Source organism: Poecile atricapillus, chromosome 33 (genome assembly GCF_030490865.1).
Source record: "Poecile atricapillus isolate bPoeAtr1 chromosome 33, bPoeAtr1.hap1, whole genome shotgun sequence".
NCBI classification, from domain to species: domain Eukaryota; kingdom Metazoa; phylum Chordata; class Aves; order Passeriformes; family Paridae; genus Poecile; species Poecile atricapillus.
In genome coordinates, this window is record NC_081281.1 from 993,391 (window position 1) to 1,012,633 (window position 19,243).

At 49.9% G+C, this 19,243-nt stretch overlaps 1 protein-coding gene across 1 annotated transcript in view; it reads left to right on the top strand.

Annotated features, from left to right (window-relative positions):
• The window catches only part of KIRREL1 (kirre like nephrin family adhesion molecule 1), a 14,540-nt gene extending 2,362 nt beyond the window's left edge, over window positions 1-12,178 (top strand). Inside the window, exons 2-10 of the mRNA XM_058860209.1 lie at window positions 1,266-1,449; window positions 2,278-2,405; window positions 3,539-3,665; window positions 4,800-4,900; window positions 6,026-6,224; window positions 7,011-7,118; window positions 8,200-8,339; window positions 9,024-9,101; window positions 9,852-12,178. Of these exons, the coding sequence (XP_058716192.1) occupies window positions 1,266-1,449; window positions 2,278-2,405; window positions 3,539-3,665; window positions 4,800-4,900; window positions 6,026-6,224; window positions 7,011-7,118; window positions 8,200-8,339; window positions 9,024-9,101; window positions 9,852-10,322 (1,536 nt within the window). The 3' untranslated portion in view covers window positions 10,323-12,178. The remainder of the gene's footprint in view (window positions 1-1,265; window positions 1,450-2,277; window positions 2,406-3,538; window positions 3,666-4,799; window positions 4,901-6,025; window positions 6,225-7,010; window positions 7,119-8,199; window positions 8,340-9,023; window positions 9,102-9,851) is intronic.
• The last annotated feature ends 7,065 nt before the right edge of the window (window positions 12,179-19,243 follow it).

Below are 19,243 nucleotides of genomic sequence, written 5' to 3' on the forward strand. Positions count from 1 at the left end.
TGATTGGGGTCAAACGGGATCCCTGAATTGTCCTTGTTCCCAAAATCCCCGGGATTGGGGTCAAACGGGATCCCTGAATGTCCCTGATCGCAAAATCCCTGAGATTGGGGTCAAACGGGATCCCTGAACCTCCCTGATCCCAAAATCCCCGGGATTGGGGTCAAAAGGGATCACTGAATGTCCCTGATCCCAAAATCCCCGGGATTGGGGTCAAAAGGGATCCCTGAATTGTCCTTGTTCCCAAAATCCCCAGGATTGGGGTCAAATGGGATCCCTGAACCTCCCTGATCCCAAAATCCCTGGGATTGGGGTCAAATGGGATCCCTGAACCTCCCTGATCCCAAAATCCCCGGGATTGGGGTCAAACGGGATCCCTGAACCTCCCTGATCCCAAAATCCCCAGGATTGGGGTCAAATGGGATCCCTGAACCTCCCTGATCCCAAAATCCCTGGGATTGGGGTCAAATGGGATCCCTGAATGTCCCTGATTCCAAAATCCCTGAGATTGGGGTCAAACGGGATCCCTGAATTGTCTTTGTTCCCAAAATCCCCGGGATTGGGGTCAAACTGGATCCCTGAACCTCCATGATCCCAAAATCCCCGGGATTGGGGTCAAACGGGATCCCTGAATTGTCCTTGTTCCCAAAATCCCTGGGATTGGGGTCAAAAGGGATCACTGAATGTCCCTGATCCCAAAATCCCCGGGATTGGGGTCAAATGGGATCCCTGAATTGTCCCTGTTCCCAAAATCCCTGGGATTGGGGTCAAACGGGATCCCTGAACGTTCCTGATCCCAAAATCCCTGAGATTGGGGTCAAACGGGATCCCTGAATGTCCCTTCCTGTTCCCAAATCCCCTGGGATTGGGATTGGGGCTGGAATTCGGACTCAGATTGGAATTGGGATTGGGTTTGGGATTGGAATTGGGATTGGGGTCAGTTGGGGCCACCAAATGTCCCCAACCTTGGCTCTGTGTCCCCTCCCCTTCCCAAAATCCCCGGGATTGGGACTGGGATTTGGACTCAGATTGGGGCTGGGATTCAGATTGGGGAGTGATTGAGAATTGGGATCGGGATTTCGGATCAGGATTGGGATTCGGGATCGGGATCAGGATTTAGGATCGGGGTGGGGGTCCCACGGTGTCCCCAAATGTCCCCAGGTGGGCCAAAGGGAGGAAGTGATTGGGAATTAGGAGCGGGATTGGGATTCAGGATCGGATCATTATTTAGGATCGGGATTGGAATTGGGATCGGGATTGGGATTTAGGATGGGGGTCCCACGGTGTCCCCGAATGTCCCCAGGTGGGCCAAAGGGGGGGTGATCATCGAGGAGGCCAAGGAGAACAGGTACGACACGCAGGTGGATTACACCTTCTTCACCGAGCCCGTGTCCTGCGAGGTGCACAACGACATCGGCAGCACCAACGTCAGCACCCTGGTGGATGTGCACTGTGAGCCACCCCAAAACCGGCCCTAAATCCCCAAAACTGACCCCAGATCCCCAAAACCGGCCCTAAATCCTCAAAACTGACCCCAGATCCTCAAACCCGGCCCTAAATCCCCAAAACTGACCCTAAATCCTCAAAACTGACCCTAAATCCCCAAAACTGACCCCAGATCCTCAAACCTGGCCCCAGATCCTCAAACCTGGCCCTAAATCCTCAACCCGGCCCTAAATCCTCAAAACTGACCCCAGATCCTCAAAACTGACCCCAAATCCTCAAAACTGAACCCAGATCCTCAAACCTGGCCCCAAATCCTCAAAACTGACCCCAAATCTTCAAACCCGGCCCCAAATCCCCAAACCCGGCCCCAAATCCTCAAACCTGGCTCCAAATCATCAAACCTGGCCCTAAATCCTCAAAACTGAACCCAAACCCTCAAACCTGGCCTCAGATCCTCAAACCCGGCCCCAAATCCTCAAACCTGGCCCCAAATCCACAAACCCAGCCTTAAATCCTCAAACCCGGCCCTAGATCGCCTTCTTCAGGCAAAATCCCCTTCCCATCCTAAAATCCCCTTCCCCATCCCGAAATCCCCATCCCAAAATCCCCATCCCAAAATCCCCATCCTGAAATCCCAAGATCCCCATCCCAAAATCCCTAAATCCCCATCCCGAAATCCCCATCCCCGAAATCCCAAAATCCCCATCCCGAAATCCTCATCCTGAAATCCCAAAATCCCCATCCCAAAATCCCTAAATCCCCATCCCTAAATCCCCATCCCCTAAATCCCGAAATCCCCGTTCCCGAGCTCTTTTTTCCCGGATTTCCCGGCAGTCGCCCCCCGGATCGTGGTGGACCCCAAGCCCACGGTGACCGACATCGGCTCCGACGTCACCCTCACCTGCGTCTGGTCCGGGAACCCCCCGCTCACCCTCACCTGGACCAAGAAGGAATCCAACATGGTGGGATCCCCTTCTGGAACGTTCTGGAACGTTCCCGACCCCCTCGGCATCCCCCTGGGGGTGGAGTTGGGATTGGGGTCAAAGGCGGTCCCCCAAATGTCCCCAAATGTCCCCAAATGTCCCCAAATGTCCCCATCGATTGGGCTCTGATTTCGGATCTTGGGATTTGGATTTTATTTTGATTGGATTGGGTTTGGAATTGGGATTTGGGATCAGGGTCAAACATGGCCCCTAAATGTCCCCAAATGTCCCCATTGTGGCTCTGTGTTCGCTCCCCAAAACTCGCTGGGAATGGGGATTGGGATTTGGGATTTAGGATTTGGATTTTATTTTGATTGGATTTGGTTTGGAATTGGGATTTGGGATTGGGGTCAAAGGTGGCCCCTAAATGTCCCCAAATGTCCCCAAATGTCCCTAAATATCCCTGATGTCCCCAACCATCCCCAATGTCCCCGATGTCCCCAATGTCCCCAATGTCCCCAATCCCCCCGATGTCCCCGATGTCCCCAATGTCCCCAATGTTCCCAGTGTCCCCACTGTCCCCAATGTCCCCAATGTCCCCAATGTCCCCCCAATGTCCCCAATGTCCCCAATGTCCCCAATGTCCCCGATGTCCCCAATGTCCCCCAATGTCCCCAATGTCCCCGATGTCCCCAATGTCCCCAATGTCCCCGATGTCCCCGATGTCCCCGATGTCCCCGATGTCCCCAATGTCCCCCAATGTCCCCAATGCCCCCAATGTCCCCAATGTCCCAAATCCCCCCAATGTCCCCAATATCCCCAATGTCCCCAATGTTCCCAGTGTCCCCACTGTCCCCAATGTCCCCAATGTCCCCCAATGTCCCCAATGTCCCCAATGTCCCCCAATGTCCCCAATGTCCCCAATGTCCCCCAATGTCCCCAATGTCCCCAATATCCCCGATGTCCCCAATGTCCCCGATGTCCCCAATGTCCCCACTGTCCCCAATGTCCCCAATGTCCCCAATGTCCCTGATGCCCCCAATGTCCCTGATGCCCCCAATGTCCCCGATGTCCCCAATGTCCCCGATGTCCCCGATGTCCCCAATGTCCCCAATGTCCCCAATGTCCCCTGATGTCCCCAATGTCCCCAATGTCCCCGCTGTCCCCCGCAGGTCCTGAGCAACAGCAACCAGCTGTACCTCAAGTCGGTGACGCAGGCCGACGCCGGCCAGTACGTCTGCAAGGCCATCGTCCCCCGGATCGGCGTGGGCGAGAGGGAGGTCACCCTCTTCGTCAACGGTCAGCCGACCCAAAAACCACAAAAAATGACCCAAAAACTGTCCCAAAAACTGTCTCAAAACCCCAAAAAATGACCCAAAAAACCCCAAAAATATTGCCCCAAAATCTGCCACAAAAACGTCCCCAAAAACCCAAAAAATGCCCCAAAAACTGCCCCAAAAACCACCCAAAATACTGCCCCAAAATCTGCCCCAAAAACTGTCCCAAAAACCCAAAAAATGCCCCAAAAATTGCCCCCAAAACTGCCCCAAAAACCGCCCAAAAAACCCCAAAAATACTGCCCCAAAAAACTGCCCCAAAAACCCCAAAAACCACCCCAAAAACTGCCACAAAAAACAGCCAAAAAACCCCAAAAATACTGCCCTAAAAACTGCCCCAAAAACCCCAAAAACCACCCCAAAAAAAACCCCAAAAAACGCCAAAAAAAACCCAAAAACCACCCCAAAAAACCCCAAACCCACCCTCTAAAAACCGCCCCAAAAACCACCCCAAAAACTGCCTCAAAAAATCACAAAAAATGCCCCAAAACCCCCAAAAACCCCAAAACCCACCCCAAAAACGGCCTCAAAAAATCACAAAAAATTCCCCCAAAACCCCAAAAAAACCCCAAAACCACCCCAAAAATGGCCTCAAAAAATCACAAAAAATTCCCCAAAACCCCCAAAAAACCCCAAAAACCACCCCAAAAACGGCCTCCAAAAATCACAAAAAATTCCCAAAAACCCCAAAAACCACCCCAAAAACGGCCTCAAAAAACCACAAAAAATTCCCCAAAACCCCCAAAAACCGCCCAAAAACCACCCCAAAAACGGCCTGAAAAAACCACAAAAAATTCCCAAAAATCCCCCAAAAAACCCCAAAAACGGCCTCAAAAAACCACAAAAAATTCCCCCAAAACCCCCAAAAAATGCCCAAAAACGGCCTCAAAAAAGCACAAAAAATTCCCAAAAATCCCCCAAAAAACCCCAAAAACGGCCTCAAAAAATCACAAAAAATTCCCAAAAATCCCCCAAAAAACCCCAAAAACGGCCTCAAAAAATCACAAAAAATTCCCAAAAATCCCCCAAAAAATTCCGAGGGAATTTCCCCCGGAATCCTTCCCGGATCTCCCGGAATTGCCGGTGTTTTCCGCAGGGCCCCCGATCATCTCCAGCGAGCCGGTTCAGTACGCGGCGCGCGGCGACCGCGGCAAGGTCGAGTGTTTCATCGGCAGCACGCCGCCGCCCGATCGCATCGTGAGTGACAAAACCTCATTTTATATAAATATTTTATATAAATTTGTATTTTTTTATATGAATTTATATTTTTTATTTATATTTTGAGTGCTGAAACCTCATTTTATACAAATATTTTATATTAATTTATTTTTTTTATATAAATTTGTATTTTTTATGTATATGTGAGTGCCAGAATGTTGCCGGCGCAGACCTGGGTGTGGAAGGAGAACATTCTGGAAGCGGGATATAACTAAAATATTAACACTAATAACAACAAATAATTAATCGATTAAAATAAAATAAATTAAAATTAAATTAAAATTAAATTTAAATCACCCATCATCCAATCCCCATCCCAGGCCTGGGCGTGGAAGGAGAACATTCTGGAAGCGGGATATAACTAAATAATTATGTTATAAATTATTATTATATAATTTATTATGACAAGTAACTAATCTATTAAAATAAATTAAAATTAAATTAAATTCACCCTCACTCAATCCCCACCCCAGGCCTGGGCGTGGAAGGAGAACATTCTGGAAGCAGGATACAACTAAATTATAATAATTATAATTTATTTATGTATATATATATATATATATATATATATATATATATAATATATATATTATAAATACATAATTTATAATTTATTATAAATATATATAAATTATAATTTATTATAATATTATCAATTATTATGACAAGTAATGAATCTATTAAAATAAATTAAAATTAAATTAAATAATCCCCACCGCAGGCCTGGGCGTGGAAGGAGAACATTCTGGAAGCAGGATACAACTAAATTATAATAATTATAATTTTTTATATATATATATATATATATATAAATACATATACATAAATATTTATAATACATATATTATAAATATATAAATTATAATTTATTATATATATAATATATATACAAATTATAATTTATTATAATATTATAATTTATTATGACAAGTAATTAATCTATTAAAATAAATGAAAATTAAATTAAATAATCCCCACCCCAGGCCTGGGCGTGGAAGGAGAACATTCTGGAAGCGGGATATAACTAAATTATTAACACTAATAATGACAAATAATGAATCTATTAAAATAAATTAAAATTAAATTAAATAATCCCCACCCCAGGCCTGGGCCTGGAAGGAGAACATTCTGGAAGCGGGAACGCTGGAGCGTTACACGGTGGAGAGGAGCAACACGGGCAGCGGGGTCCTGTCCACGCTGACCATCAACAACGTGATGGACGCCGACTTCCAGACGCGCTACAACTGCACGGCCTGGAACAGCTTCGGGCCCGGCACCGCCATCATCCAGCTGGAGGAGAAAGGTGGGGACAGCTGGGACGGGCTTGGACATCGGGAATTCCTGCTGGAAAGGTCTTGGAAGGGTTGGGTTCTCCACTCCTGGAAGCTCCTTCTGGAAAGGTCTTGGAAGGGTTGGGTTCTCCACTCCTGGAAGTTCCTTCTAGAAAGGTCTTGGAAGGGTTGGGTTCTCCAGTCCTGGAAGTTCCTTCTGGAAAGGTCTTGGAAAGGTCTTGGAAGGGTTGGGTTCTCCACTCCTGGAAGTGTCTGAGAAATTCCTCCTGGAAATTCCTTCTGGAAAGGTCTTGGAAGGGTTGGGTTCTCCACTCCTGGAAGTGTCTGAGAAATTCCTCCTGGAAATTCCTTCTGGAAAGGTCTTGGAAGGGTTGGGTTCTCCAGGCCTAGAACTTCCTTCTGGAAAGGGTTGGGTTCTCCAGCCATGGAAGTTCCTTCTGGAAAGGTCTTGGAAGGGTTGGGTTCTCCAGGCCTAGAAGTTTCTTCTGGAAAGGTCTTGGAAGGGTTGGGTTCTCCACTCCTGGAGGTGTCCCTGGAGCTTTCCAAGGAATTCCTGCCAGGGTTGGATCTTTGGGATGATCTCCCATGGGAAAAGGGTTGGGAACCATCGTGAGGAGCTCGGGGAAGGTCAGACCCCATCCCTGGAATCCCGGGAATCCCGGGATGACTCCGGACCGGGCACCTCTGGGGCTCTCTGAGCCCAAACCCCTTTTCCACCCACGGGATTTGGGGTGGGACTCTGGGGATGGTGGGACTCTGGGGATGGTGGCTCCTGTCCCCAACCGCTGTCCCCACAGAGGTGCTGCCCGTGGGGATCATCGCCGGGGCCACCATCGGCGCCAGCGTCCTCCTCGTCGGCTTCCTCGCCGCCCTCGCCTGCGTCCTGTACCGGCGCCGCAAGGGAAGTGAGTCGGGGACACTGGGGACACGCGGGGGACACTCGGGGACACTTTGGGGACACTTTAGGGACACTGGGGACACTCTGAGGACACTGTGGTCACACTGGGGACACGCGGGGACACTCGGGGACACTTTGGGGACACTCAGGGGTCACTTGGGTCACTCTGGGCTCACTGGGGACACGCGGGGACACTTGGGGGACACTTGGGGACACTGGGGACACTTTGGGGACACTGGGGACACTCTGGGGACACTGTGGTCACACTGGGGACACACAGGGGACAGTCAGGGACACTTTGGGGACACTGGGGACACGCAGGGGACACTCTGGTCACACTGGGGACACACGGGGGACACTCTGGGGACACTCTGGTCACACTGGGGACACGCGGGGATACACTGGGGACACTCTGGGGGCACTCTGGGGACACTCTGGTCACTCAGGTCACACTGGGGGCACTCTGGTCACTGTGGTCACTCAGGGGTCACTTGGGTCACTCTGGGGTCACTCTGGTCACTCTGGGTGTCTCTATGGGGGTCACTCAGTGGTCACTCAGTGGTCCCTCAGTGGTCCCTCAGTGGTCACTCAGTGCTCACTCAGTGCTCACTCAATGGTCACTCAGTGGTCACTCAGTGCTCACTCAGTGCTCACTCAATGGTCACTCAGTGGTCACTCACTGGTCACTCAGTGCTCACTCAATGGTCACTCAATGGTCACTCAATGGTCACTCAGTGCTCACTCAATGGTCACTCAATGGTCACTCACTGGTCACTCAGTGCTCACTCAATGGTCACTCAATGGTCACTCAATGGTCACTCAGTGGTCACTCAGTGGTCACTCACTGCTCACTCAATGGTCACTCAATGGTCACTCAGTGGTCACTCAGTGGTCACTCAGTGCTCACTCAATGGTCACTCAGTGCTCACTCAATGGTCACTCAATGGTCACTCAGTGCTCACTCAATGGTCACTCAATGGTCACTCAATGGTCACTCAGTGCTCACTCAATGCTCACTCTGAGCCCACTCAGTGGTCACTCAGTGCTCACCCCCTGGTCACCCCTGGTCACTCCCGGTCACCCTCCAGGCCGCAAGGACGTGACGCTGCGCAAGCTGGACATCAAGGTGGAGACGGTCAACCGGGAGCCGCTGACGCTGCACGCGGACAGGGAGGAGGACACGGCCAGCGTCTCCACGGCCACGCGCGTCATGAAGGCCATCTACTCGGTGAGGGACAGCGGGGACACAGCTGGCACCTGGGATGGCCAGCAGGGGCTGGCAGAGGTTGTCCCCAACCCTGGGAGTGTCCCCAAGTGTCCCCAGGTGTCCCCAGGTGTCCCCAAGGCCACCTGGGCTGGTGGAAGATCTCGATGATCTTCAAGGTCCTTCCATCCCAAAGAATTCCAGGGTTCCATGGATTTGGGGATGGAATTGGCACCTGGCAGAGGTTGTCCTCAACCCTGGGAGCGTCCCCAAGTGTCCCCAGGTGTCCCCAAGGCCACCTGGGCTGGTGGAAGATCTCAATGATCTTCAAGGTCCTTCCATCCCAAAGAATTCCAGGATTCCATGGATTTGGGGATGGAATTGGCACCTGGGATGGTGGAAAGTCCCAAGGTCTCGATGATCTTCAAGGTCCCTCCCATCCCAAACCATTCCATAATCCCACAAAATCCCACAGAATTCCACAAAATCTCACAAAACTCCACAAAAATTCCACAAAAATCTCACAAAACTCCACAAAATCCCATAAAATCCCATAAAATTCCCCAAAACTCCACAAAACCCCACAGAACTCCATAAAATCCCACAAAATCCCACCCTAATCCCATAAAATTCCCCAAAACCCCACAGAACTCCATAAAACCCCACAAAATCCCACCCTAATCCCATAAAATTCCATGAATTTTCCAGTCGTTCAAGGACGACGTGGACCTGAAGCAGGACCTGCGCTGCGACACCATCGACACCCGCGAGGAGTACGAGCTCAAGGTCCGCTCCCACCGGGAATTTTGGGCTGGAAAATCCCAGATCCCGTTTTTTTTTTATTATTGTTATTATTTTCTTTTTTTCCCCACCTCGGAATGGGTGGAAAATTCCCGGGATTTCAAACGTGAGGAGCTGGGATCATCGGGATGGGAATTTTGGGAATCCGCGGCTCCGGGGATGGAACGGATGGAGAGGATCCGGGGAGGGATTTGGGATGGATTTTAGGGAAAAAGCAATTTCCAAGGAATTCCCAACCCTCCCAAACAATTCCCAAGGAATTCCCAACCCTCCCAAACAATTCCTGAGGAATTCCCAACCCTCCCAAACAATTCCTGAGGAATTCCCAACCCTCCCAAACAATTCCTGAGGAATTCCCAACCCTCCCAAACAATTCCAAGGAATTCCCACCCTCAATTCCAGCCCTCCCAAACAATTCCCAAGGAATTCCCACCCCCAATTCCCCTACCCTGAAGCAATTCCAAGGAATTCCCACTCCTCCCAACCAACCCCAAGGAATTCCCACCCTCCCAAACAATTCCCACTCTCCCAACCAATCCCAAGAAATTCCCACCCTCAATTCCAACCCTCCCAAACAATTCCCAAGGAATTCCCACCCTCGATTCCAACCCTCCCAACCAATTCCCGAGGAATTCCCACCCCTCCATCCCCAACCCCAAAAACCACCCCCTCCCCCCTCAAACTCCCCCCAAAAGAATTCCCGAAATCCCACGGAATTCTTTCCCCCTCTCCCAGGACCCCACCAACGGCTACTACAACGTCCGCGCCCACGAGGAGCGTCCGGCCTCGCGCTCCGTCCTCTACGGCGATTACCGCGCCGCCGCCGCCGCCGGCCGCTTCGACGCCCGCCCTCCTTCCCGCTTATCCCACTCCAGCGGCTACGCCCAGCTCAGCTCCTACCCCCGCGGCGGCCCCGACTTCCCTCCGGAATCTTCCGCGCCCCCGGGAAGCGCCGACGCCTCCAGCCAGCTCTCCTACGAGAACTACGGCGGCGGCGCCGCTTTCCCGGCCGCGTTCCCCGGCGCGTATCGCCTGGGATTCGGCGCCGCCGCCGCCGCCGCCGCCGCCGCCGCGGGGCTGGAGCGCGGAGCCTACGACGCCTACGAGGCCGTGGGGAAATTCGGGAACGCCGCCCGCTTTTCCTACACCTCCCAACACTCGGACTACGGGCAGCGCTTCCAGCAGCGGATGCAGACGCACGTCTGAGGGGTGGGGAGGGGTCTGCAGGTACCTCACGAGCGTCCCCCTGATATTCAGGGGCTCGTCCCGGGTTTTTCTCGGAGCTTCCGTTCATTCCCTTGGTTGGTTGGTTGTTTTTATTTTGGCCGGTACTTTTTCCGCCCCCGCTGCGGAGGAGGGGGAGGAGTTGGCGGCGTCGATCCCGGGGTTTTCACAGGGAGGGGATCGGTGGGATGGCGGATCTGGAGGGATGTGCAGATCCCAAAAATTCCCCATCCCAAAGCGTTCCCATTCCTCGATCCCACTGGGATCAGCGGGACGGCTCTGCGTGATCCCAGATCCACAGGGATCCCAAAAAACATCCTCATCCCAAACCATTCCATTCCCTGATCCCACTGGGATCGGCAGTGATCTGCGTGATCCCAGATCCACAGGGATCCCAAAAAACATCCTCATCCCAAACCATTCCAGTCCTCAATCCCATTGGGATCTGCTCTGTGTGATCCCAGATCCACAGGGATCCCAAAAAACATCCTCATCCCAAACCATTCCAGTCCTCGAGGGCTCTGCGTGATCCCAAATCCGCAGGGATACACAAATCCCAAAAAAATCCTCATCCCAAACCATTCCAGTCCTCAATCCCACTGGGATCAGCGGGAGGGCTCTGCGTGATCCCAAATCCAGAGGGATCCCAAAAAACATCCTCATCCCAAACCATTCCATTTCTCAATCCCATTGGGATCTGCTCTGTGTGATCCCAAATCCAGAGGGACGCACAGATCCCAGAAAAATTCCTCATCCCAAACCATTCCATTCCCTGATCCCACTGGGATCGGCAGGAGGGCTCTGTGGGATCCCGAATCCAGAGGGATCCCAAAAATCATCCTCATCCCAAACCATTCCAGTCCTCAATCCCAATGGGATCAGCAGGAGGGTTCTGCACGATCCCAGATCCAGAGGGATCCCCAAAATCATCCTCATCCCAAACCACTCCCATTCCTCGAGGGCTCTGTGTGATCCCGAATCCAGAGGGATCCCAGAAAACATCCTCATCCCAAACCATTCCATTCCCTGATCCCACTGGGATCAGCAGGAGGGCTCTGCGTGATCCCGAATCCACAGGGATCCCAAAAAACATCCTCATCCCAAACCATTCCAGTCCTCAATCCCACTGGGATCAGCAGGAGAGTTCTGCAGGATCCCAGATCCAGAGGGATCCCAAAATCATCCTCATCCCAAACCATTCCAGTTCTCAATCCCATTGGGATCTGCTCTGCGTGATCCCAGATCCAGAGGGATCCCAAAAAACACCTTCATCCCAAACCATTCCATTCCCCGAGGATTCTGCGCGATCCCGGATCCAGAGGGATTCCCAAAAAATTCCTCATCCCAAACCATTCCAGTCCCTGAGGATTCTGCGCGATCCCAGACCCACAGAGATCCCAAAAATCATTCTCATCCCAAACCATTCCCTGAGGATTCTGTGCCATGCCAAATCCAGAGGGATCCCAAAAAATTCCTCATCCCAAAGCATTCCCTGAGGATTCTGCACGATCCCAGATCCAGAGGGATCCCAAAAAATTCCTCATCCCAAAGCATTCCCTGCGGGCTCCGCCCCATCCCGGATCCAGAGGGATCCCAAAAAATCCCCGATCCCGAACCATTCCCGTTCCCTGTGCCTTGATCCGGGGCCACCCCTCCCTCGGGGACGGCCCCGTTTTCCCTCATCCCAAAAATCCCGGAGGAGGCCGCGGGAATTTGGGAATTTTTGGGAGCAGCCCCTGCCCCGTTCCGTGCGCACATCGTTCCCGCGGGAAGCGCCGGGATCCCCCGATCCCGGATCCCCCCAATCCCGGATCCCCCCATCCTGGATCCCCCCGATCCCGGATCCCCCCGATCCCGGATCCCCCCCGATCCCGGATCCCCCGATCCCGGATCCCCCGATCCCGGATCCCCCCCGATCCCGGGTCCCCCCGATCCCGGATCCCCCCGATCCCGGATCCCCCGATCCCGGATCCCCCCGATCCCGGATCCCCCCATCCTGGATCCCCCCGATCCCGGATCCCCCCGATCCCGGATCCCCCCGATCCCGGATCCCCCCGATCCCGGATCCCCCCGATCCCGGATCCCTGGATCCCCCCGATCCCGGATCCCCCCGATCCCGGATCCCCCGGGATGATCCCAAAGTTGGGATCCGGGAGGGGAGGTCCCTGCCATGAATGTGAATCCAGGTGGGAACGGCGTTCCCGGGAATTCCGGGAGAACCAAAACCTTGGGATCGGGAGCTCGGCCACGCCCCGGGTTGGGAATTTGGGAGAGAATTCCCAAAGAATTCCCAAATAAACCCGGATTTGGGATGGGGGGATTTTGGGGATGAATTTTGGAGGGAATTCCCCAAAAAAAAACCCCGGGATTTTTGGGATGAATTTCGGAGGGAATTCCCAAAGAATTCCAAGATCCAGTTTGGGATTTGGGGGAAGAATTCTGGAGGGAATTCCCAAAAAAAAAACCCCGGGATTTTTGGGATTTGGGGGATGAATTTTGGAGGGAATTCCCAGCCCCAAATTCCCAAATAATTCCCAAATAAACCCTAAATTGGGATGGGGGAATTTGGGGGATGAATTTTGGAGGGAATTCCCAAAAAAAAAACCCCAGGATTTTTGGGATCTGGGGGATGAATTTCAGAGGGAATTCCCAAAGAATTCCCAGCTCCAGTTTGGGATGAATTTTGGAGGGAATTCCCCCAAAAAAACGGAATTTTTGGGATTTGGGGGAAGAATTTCGGAGGGAATTCCCAAAAAAAACCCCGGGATTAGGTACGAGACCCCTCCCCCAGCTCGGGATCTTCCCAAACCCCCCCGAAATTCCCAAATTCCCAAATTTCCCAATCCCGGTACGAGCCCTGGGACCCTCCCCCTTTAATTCCCTCCTCCCAAAATTCCCAAAAAAAAAAAAAAAATCAAAAAAAAATCAGGAATTCCCAAATTTTTCCTGATTTCACCCCAAAAATTCCAGAGTGGGGAGGAGAGAGAGGAAAGGGGGGGAAGGAAATTCCCGCTCCAGGTGCTGCATCCCAAAATTCCAGAGCAATATCCCACGGGAAAAAAAAAAAAGGAGGAATTCCCGCCCCGGCCAACGGGAAGCTTTAAAATTCCAACCTCATTTTTGGGGCTGGAAAATGGGATTTTCCCCCTTTTTTTTGTTATTTTTTAGGTTGGTTTAGATCCCCTCCCCCCTCTTCCCTGTTTTTTTTGTTGTTTTTCCAGAAAATTCCGTGATTTTCTGGGAAAATTCCGCGATTTTCTGGGAAATTCTGCAATTTTCTGGAAATTTCCATGATTTTCTGGAAAAAATCTGCATTTTTCTGGAAAAATTCTGCTGTTTTCTGGAAAAATTCTGCGATTTTCTGGAAAGTTCCGTGAAATTTCCACGATTTTCTGGAAAAAATCTGCATTTTTCTGGAAAAATTCCGCTGTTTTCTGGAAAATTCTGCGATTTTCTGGGAAAAAGCCACGATTTTCTGGAAAATGCTGCGATTTTCTGGAAAATTCCACGATTTTCTGGAAATTTCTGCAATTTTCTGGAAAAATTCCGCTATTTTCTGGAAAATTCCGTGACTTTCTGGAAATTTCTGCAATTTTCTGGAAAAAAATCTGTGATTTTCTGGAAAAATTCTGCGATTTTCTGGAAAAATTCCGCGATTTTCTGAGAAAATCCCACAATTTTCTGGAAATTTCCGCATTTTTCTGGAAAGTTCTGCAAATTTTTTGGAAAAATGCTGGTATTTTCTGGAAAATTCTGCGATTTTCTGGAAAAATTCCGCGATTTTCTGGAAAGTTCTGAGTTTTTCTGGAAAAATCCGCAATTTTCTGGAAAAAAATCTGCATTTTTCTGGAAAAATTCCGCGATTTTCCGGAAAATTCCGCAATTTTCTGGAAAAATTCCGCGATTTTTCGCCGTTCCCGGATTTATTTTTAATTTTTCCGTTGGATTTTCCCCTCCTTTTTGTTTTTTTAAATATTCTGTACTATATTTTTAGTCTTAAACACGATATATTATATATATTTAATTTTTTTATATATATATATATAAATATAAATGGTTAAAAAAACAACAAAACTCGAGTTTTCCTTGGATTTATTTGATTTATTTTCTTTGGGAGCATCCATAAAAATTCCCGTTTTTATTTCAGGGATTTTTTCCTTTTTCTGCTTCGTTTTCCATCCGGAATTTGGGATTTTACCCAAAAAAAATTAAGATTTTTATCATTCCTAAATTTTTCTCACAGCGGGAAAATTCGGGAATGGGTGGAGGGAGGAATATTTTCATTTTCCATGAGAAATTCCTGCAATTCCAGCGTTTCCCAAAATCCCTGGAGGGGATTTAGTGGAAAAAAATAAAAATAAAAATTAATTAATTCCATAAAAATTTATCCCAAGGATTATTCCAGGGATTTCTCTGATTTATTCCTGCCTTTATCCCGATTTATTTTCAATGCAAATCCCTGGGATTTTTATATAAAAAACGATTTTAATCCAAAAATTCATCGGGATTCCCTCCAGGAATCCCAAATTTTAGAAGGATCCCACCCAAAATTCCCATTTTTTTTCCCAATCCCGCTGGAATTTCGCTTTCCAGCCTTTCCCTTCCTCACCCTGGTGATAAAACCCAACAAATTAATTAATATAATTGGATTTTTCCTTAAAAAAAAGCAAAAAAAGGAGGAATCGGGAATTTTTTTCGGCGGATTTTACAGGAAAAATGGAAAAGCGCGATCCAGCGTGCCTCAGTTTCCCCCAGCCACCCACTCCCAGCGACCCCACAGCGGGAGGAGGAGACAGCGGCGTCATTCCAAGGAGGAATTCGGGAATTCCCGAGGAGAATTCCCGGGATTTCGGGAATTCCCGAGGAGAATTCCCAGGATTTATCTTTTAATCCCTCATAAATTCCACCGTGGCGAGGCCTGGTGGCGCCACCAGCGCAGCGCCTCCCCCCCCTCCGCGCCCGCCCCCGGCCGGGCGGGCTCTGAGGGCCGCAGCCCTCAGGCGGGGCTATTTATAACCTCGGGATCTCGCGCGATCTCGCGAGATTTGAGTTCCCGCCATTCCTGTGGTTGTTTACGTGTGACGTCATCACGCCGCGACAGCGCTGGGGGGGGGTTGGGGGTCCCGAAGGGTTTTGGGGACCCCCAGGAGTGGAAAAAAATCCCCAAAAAAATTCCCAAAAACACCAAAATCCTTCATTTTCCTCCTCTTTCAGCCCTTCCTGGGTGGCCCGAGGGCGCCGCGGCCTCGGGGAGCTCCTGGGGGGGGGGGTTGGGGGGGCTTTGAGGGGTTTCCCCCCCCCCCCTCAGATTTTTGGGATTTGGGGTCCCTCATCCCTAAATTTGGGGTTTTCATCCCTGGATTTGGAGCTCCCGGTTTTGGGGTTGGGGTTTTAATTTCCTTGATTTTGGGGTCTTTTTTTCCCTGAATTCGGGGTCTCCCATTTCCCGGGATTTGGGGTCCTTAATTCCCTGGATTTGGGGTCTCTCATTTCCCTGGATTTGGGGTCCTTAATTCCCGGGATTTGGGGTCTCTCATTCCCTGGATTTGGGGTCTCATTCTCCTGGCTTTGGGGTCTTTTTTCCCTGGATTTGGGGTCTTTTTTCCCTGGATTTGGGGTTTCTCATTCCCTGGGTTTGGAGCTCCCCTTTCCATGGATTTGGGGTCCTTAATTCCCGGGATTTGGGTCCCTCATTCCCTGGATTTGGGGTCTTTTCCCCTGGATTTGGGGTCTCTCAATTCCCGGGATTTGGGGTCTCATTTCCCCGGATTTGGGGTTTCTCATTCCCTGGATTTGGGGATCCCCTTTCCCTGGATTTGGGGTCCCTCAATTCCCTGGATTTGGGGTCTCTCAATTCCCGGGATTTGGGGTTTCTCCTTCCCTGGATTTGGGGATCCCCTTTCCCTGGATTTTTGGGGTCTCTTTCCCTGGATTTGGGGTCTCCCATCCCTGATTTGGGATCAGTGCCCTGGGCAGGGAATGAGGGACCCCAAATCCAAAAATGGGGGCTCCAAATCCAGGGGAAAAGACCCCAAATCCATGGAATGAGGGACCCAAAATCCATGGAATGAGAGACCCCAAATCCAGGGAAAGAGACCCCAAATCCAGGGAATGAGAGACCCCAAATCCCGGGAATGAGAGACCCCAAATCCAGAGAATTAAGGACGTCAAATCCAGGGAACTAAAAACCCCAAATCCAGGGAATTACAGACCCCAAATCCAGGGAATTAAGGACCCCAAATCCCGGGAATTAAGGACCCCAAACCCAAAAACGGGGGCTCCAAATCCAGGGATGGGGAACCCAAATTCAGGGAACCCAAAATCCAGGGAAAAAAGACCCCAAATCCAGGGAATTAAGGACCCCAAATCCAGGGAATTAAGGACCCCAAATCCATGGAAAAAAGACCCCAAATCCATGGAAAAAAGACCCCAAATCCAGGGAATTAAGGACCCCAAATCCAGGGAATTAAGGACCCCAAATCCAGGGAATTAAGGACCCCAAATCCATGGAAAAAAGACCCCAAATCCAGGGAATTAAGGACCCCAAATCCCGGGAATTAAAAAACCCCAAACCCAAAACCGGGAGCTCCAAATCCAGGGAATAAGACCCGAAATCCAGGGAACCCCAAATCCTGGGAATGAGGGACCCAAATTTAGGGATGAGGGAACCCAAATCCAGGGAAAAAAGACTCCAAATCCCGGGAATTAAGGACCCAAAATCCAGATAATTTAGGACCCCAAATCCAGGGAAAAAGACCCCAAATCCAGGGAATTAAAAACCCCAAATCCAGGGAATGAGAGACCCCAAATCCAGGGAAAAAATACCCCAAATCCAGGGGAAAAGACCCCAAATCCAGGGAAATGAGGGATCCAAATCCTGGGAATTAAGGACCCCAAATCCAAGGAAAAAAGATCCCAAACCCAGGCAATTAAAAACCCCAAATCCAGGGAATTAAAAACCCCAAATCCAGGGAATGAGGGACCCCAAATCCAGGGAAAAAAGACCTCAAATCCAGGGAAATGAGGGACCCCAAATCCAGGGAAAAAGACCCCAAATCCAGGGAATTAAAAACCCCAAATCCAGGGAATTAAGGACCCCAAATCCAGGGAATTAAAAAACCCCAAACCCAAAACCGGGAGCTCCAAATCCAGGGAAATGAGACCCAAATCCCGGGAATTTGGAGCAGGACCCGGAATCAGAGCCCCGGGAGCAGCCGGACGGATCCTCTGGAATTCTTCCCAAAAAAAATCCGGGAAAAAACAAAAAAAATCGGGAAAAACAACAACCAAACTAAAGCCGGGATTAACCCCTTGGATGCCAACCCAGCGCCGCCCACATTCCCGATTTCCCTCCCCCATCCCGATTTTCCAGCGGGAATCCAACCCCAAAATCCCCCAAAATCCCGATTTTCCCGCAATTCCCAAATCCCGCCTGTTGGAAAAGCTTTTCCCGCATTCCTTGAGAGGAAAAAAAAATGAGAAAACAGAGAAACCGAAAGGGGAAAAATTCCCAAAATTCCCAAAATTCCTCATCCCCGCGAGGGGGGGGGTGGGAAACCAAGCCCGAATTCCAGCGGGGCGGTTGGAAAAGCGGTGGAATTTTGGGAAAAGGGATTTTTCCAGGTTTTTTTTTCCCCCCCCCCCCCCGGGAATGCGGCGGGGCCGCAAATCCGGGCACTGAATCCGCAGGGTCGGGGGTCACGGGCGGCCCCCGCCATACTGGAGCCGTCCCTCCGCTCTTCCCAAGCTTTTTCCTGGAATTTTTCCATCATTCCCAAATTTTTTTGGGGTTTTTTTAATCCCTTTTCTGTGATGGATAAACGCGCGATGCTCCCGCGTCTTGCTCCTCCTTCCTCTTCCTCCTCCTCCTCCTCTTCCTCCTCCTGATTGATTTATTTATTATTTATTATTTTTGATTTTTTGGGGGGTTTCTCTTCCTCCTCCTCCTCCTCCTCCTCCTCCTCCTCCTCCTCCTCCTCCTGATTTATTTATTTATTATTTATTATTTTTGATTTTTTGGGGGCTTCTCTTCCTCCTCCTCCTCCTCTTCCTCCTGATTGATTTATTTATTATTTATTATTTTTGATTTTTTGGGGGCTTCTCTTCCTCCTCCTCCTCCTCCTCCTCCTCCTGATTGATTTATTTATTATTTATTATTTTTGATTTTTTGGGGGGCTTCTCTTCCTCCTCCTCCTCCTCCTCCTCCTCCTGATTGATTTATTTATTATTTTTTATTTTTTGGGGGCTTCTCTTCTTCCTCCTCCTCCTCCTCCTCCTCCTCCTCCTCCTCCTCCTGATTTATTTATTTATTATTTATTATTTTTGATTTTTTGGGGGGCTTCTCTTCCTCTTCCTCCTCCTCTTCCTCCTCCTCCTGATTTATTTATTTATTATTTTTTATTTTTTATTTTTTGAGGGGCTTCTCTTCCTCCTTCCTCCTCCTCCTCCTCCTCCTCCTCTTCCTCCTCCTGATTGATTTATTTATTATTTATTATTTTTGATTTTTTGGGGGCTTCTCTTCCTCTTCCTCCTCCTCCTCCTCCTCCTGATTTATTTATTTATTATTTTTTATTTTTTATTTTTTGGGGGGGGCTTCTCTTCCCCTTCCTCCTCCTCTTCCTCCTCCTGATTTATTTATTTATTATTTATTATTTTTGATTTTTTGGGGGGCTTCTCTTCCTCCTCCTCCTCCTCCTCTTCCTCCTGATTGATTTATTTATTATTTATTATTTTTGATTTTTTGGGGGGCTTCTCTTCCTCCTCCTCCTCCTCCTCCTCCTCCTCCTCCTCCTCCTCTTCCTCCTCCTGATTTATTTATTTATTATTTTTTATTTTTTATTTTTTGGGGGCTTCTCTTCCTCCTCTTCCTCCTCCTCCTCCTCCTCCTCCTCCTCCTGATTGAT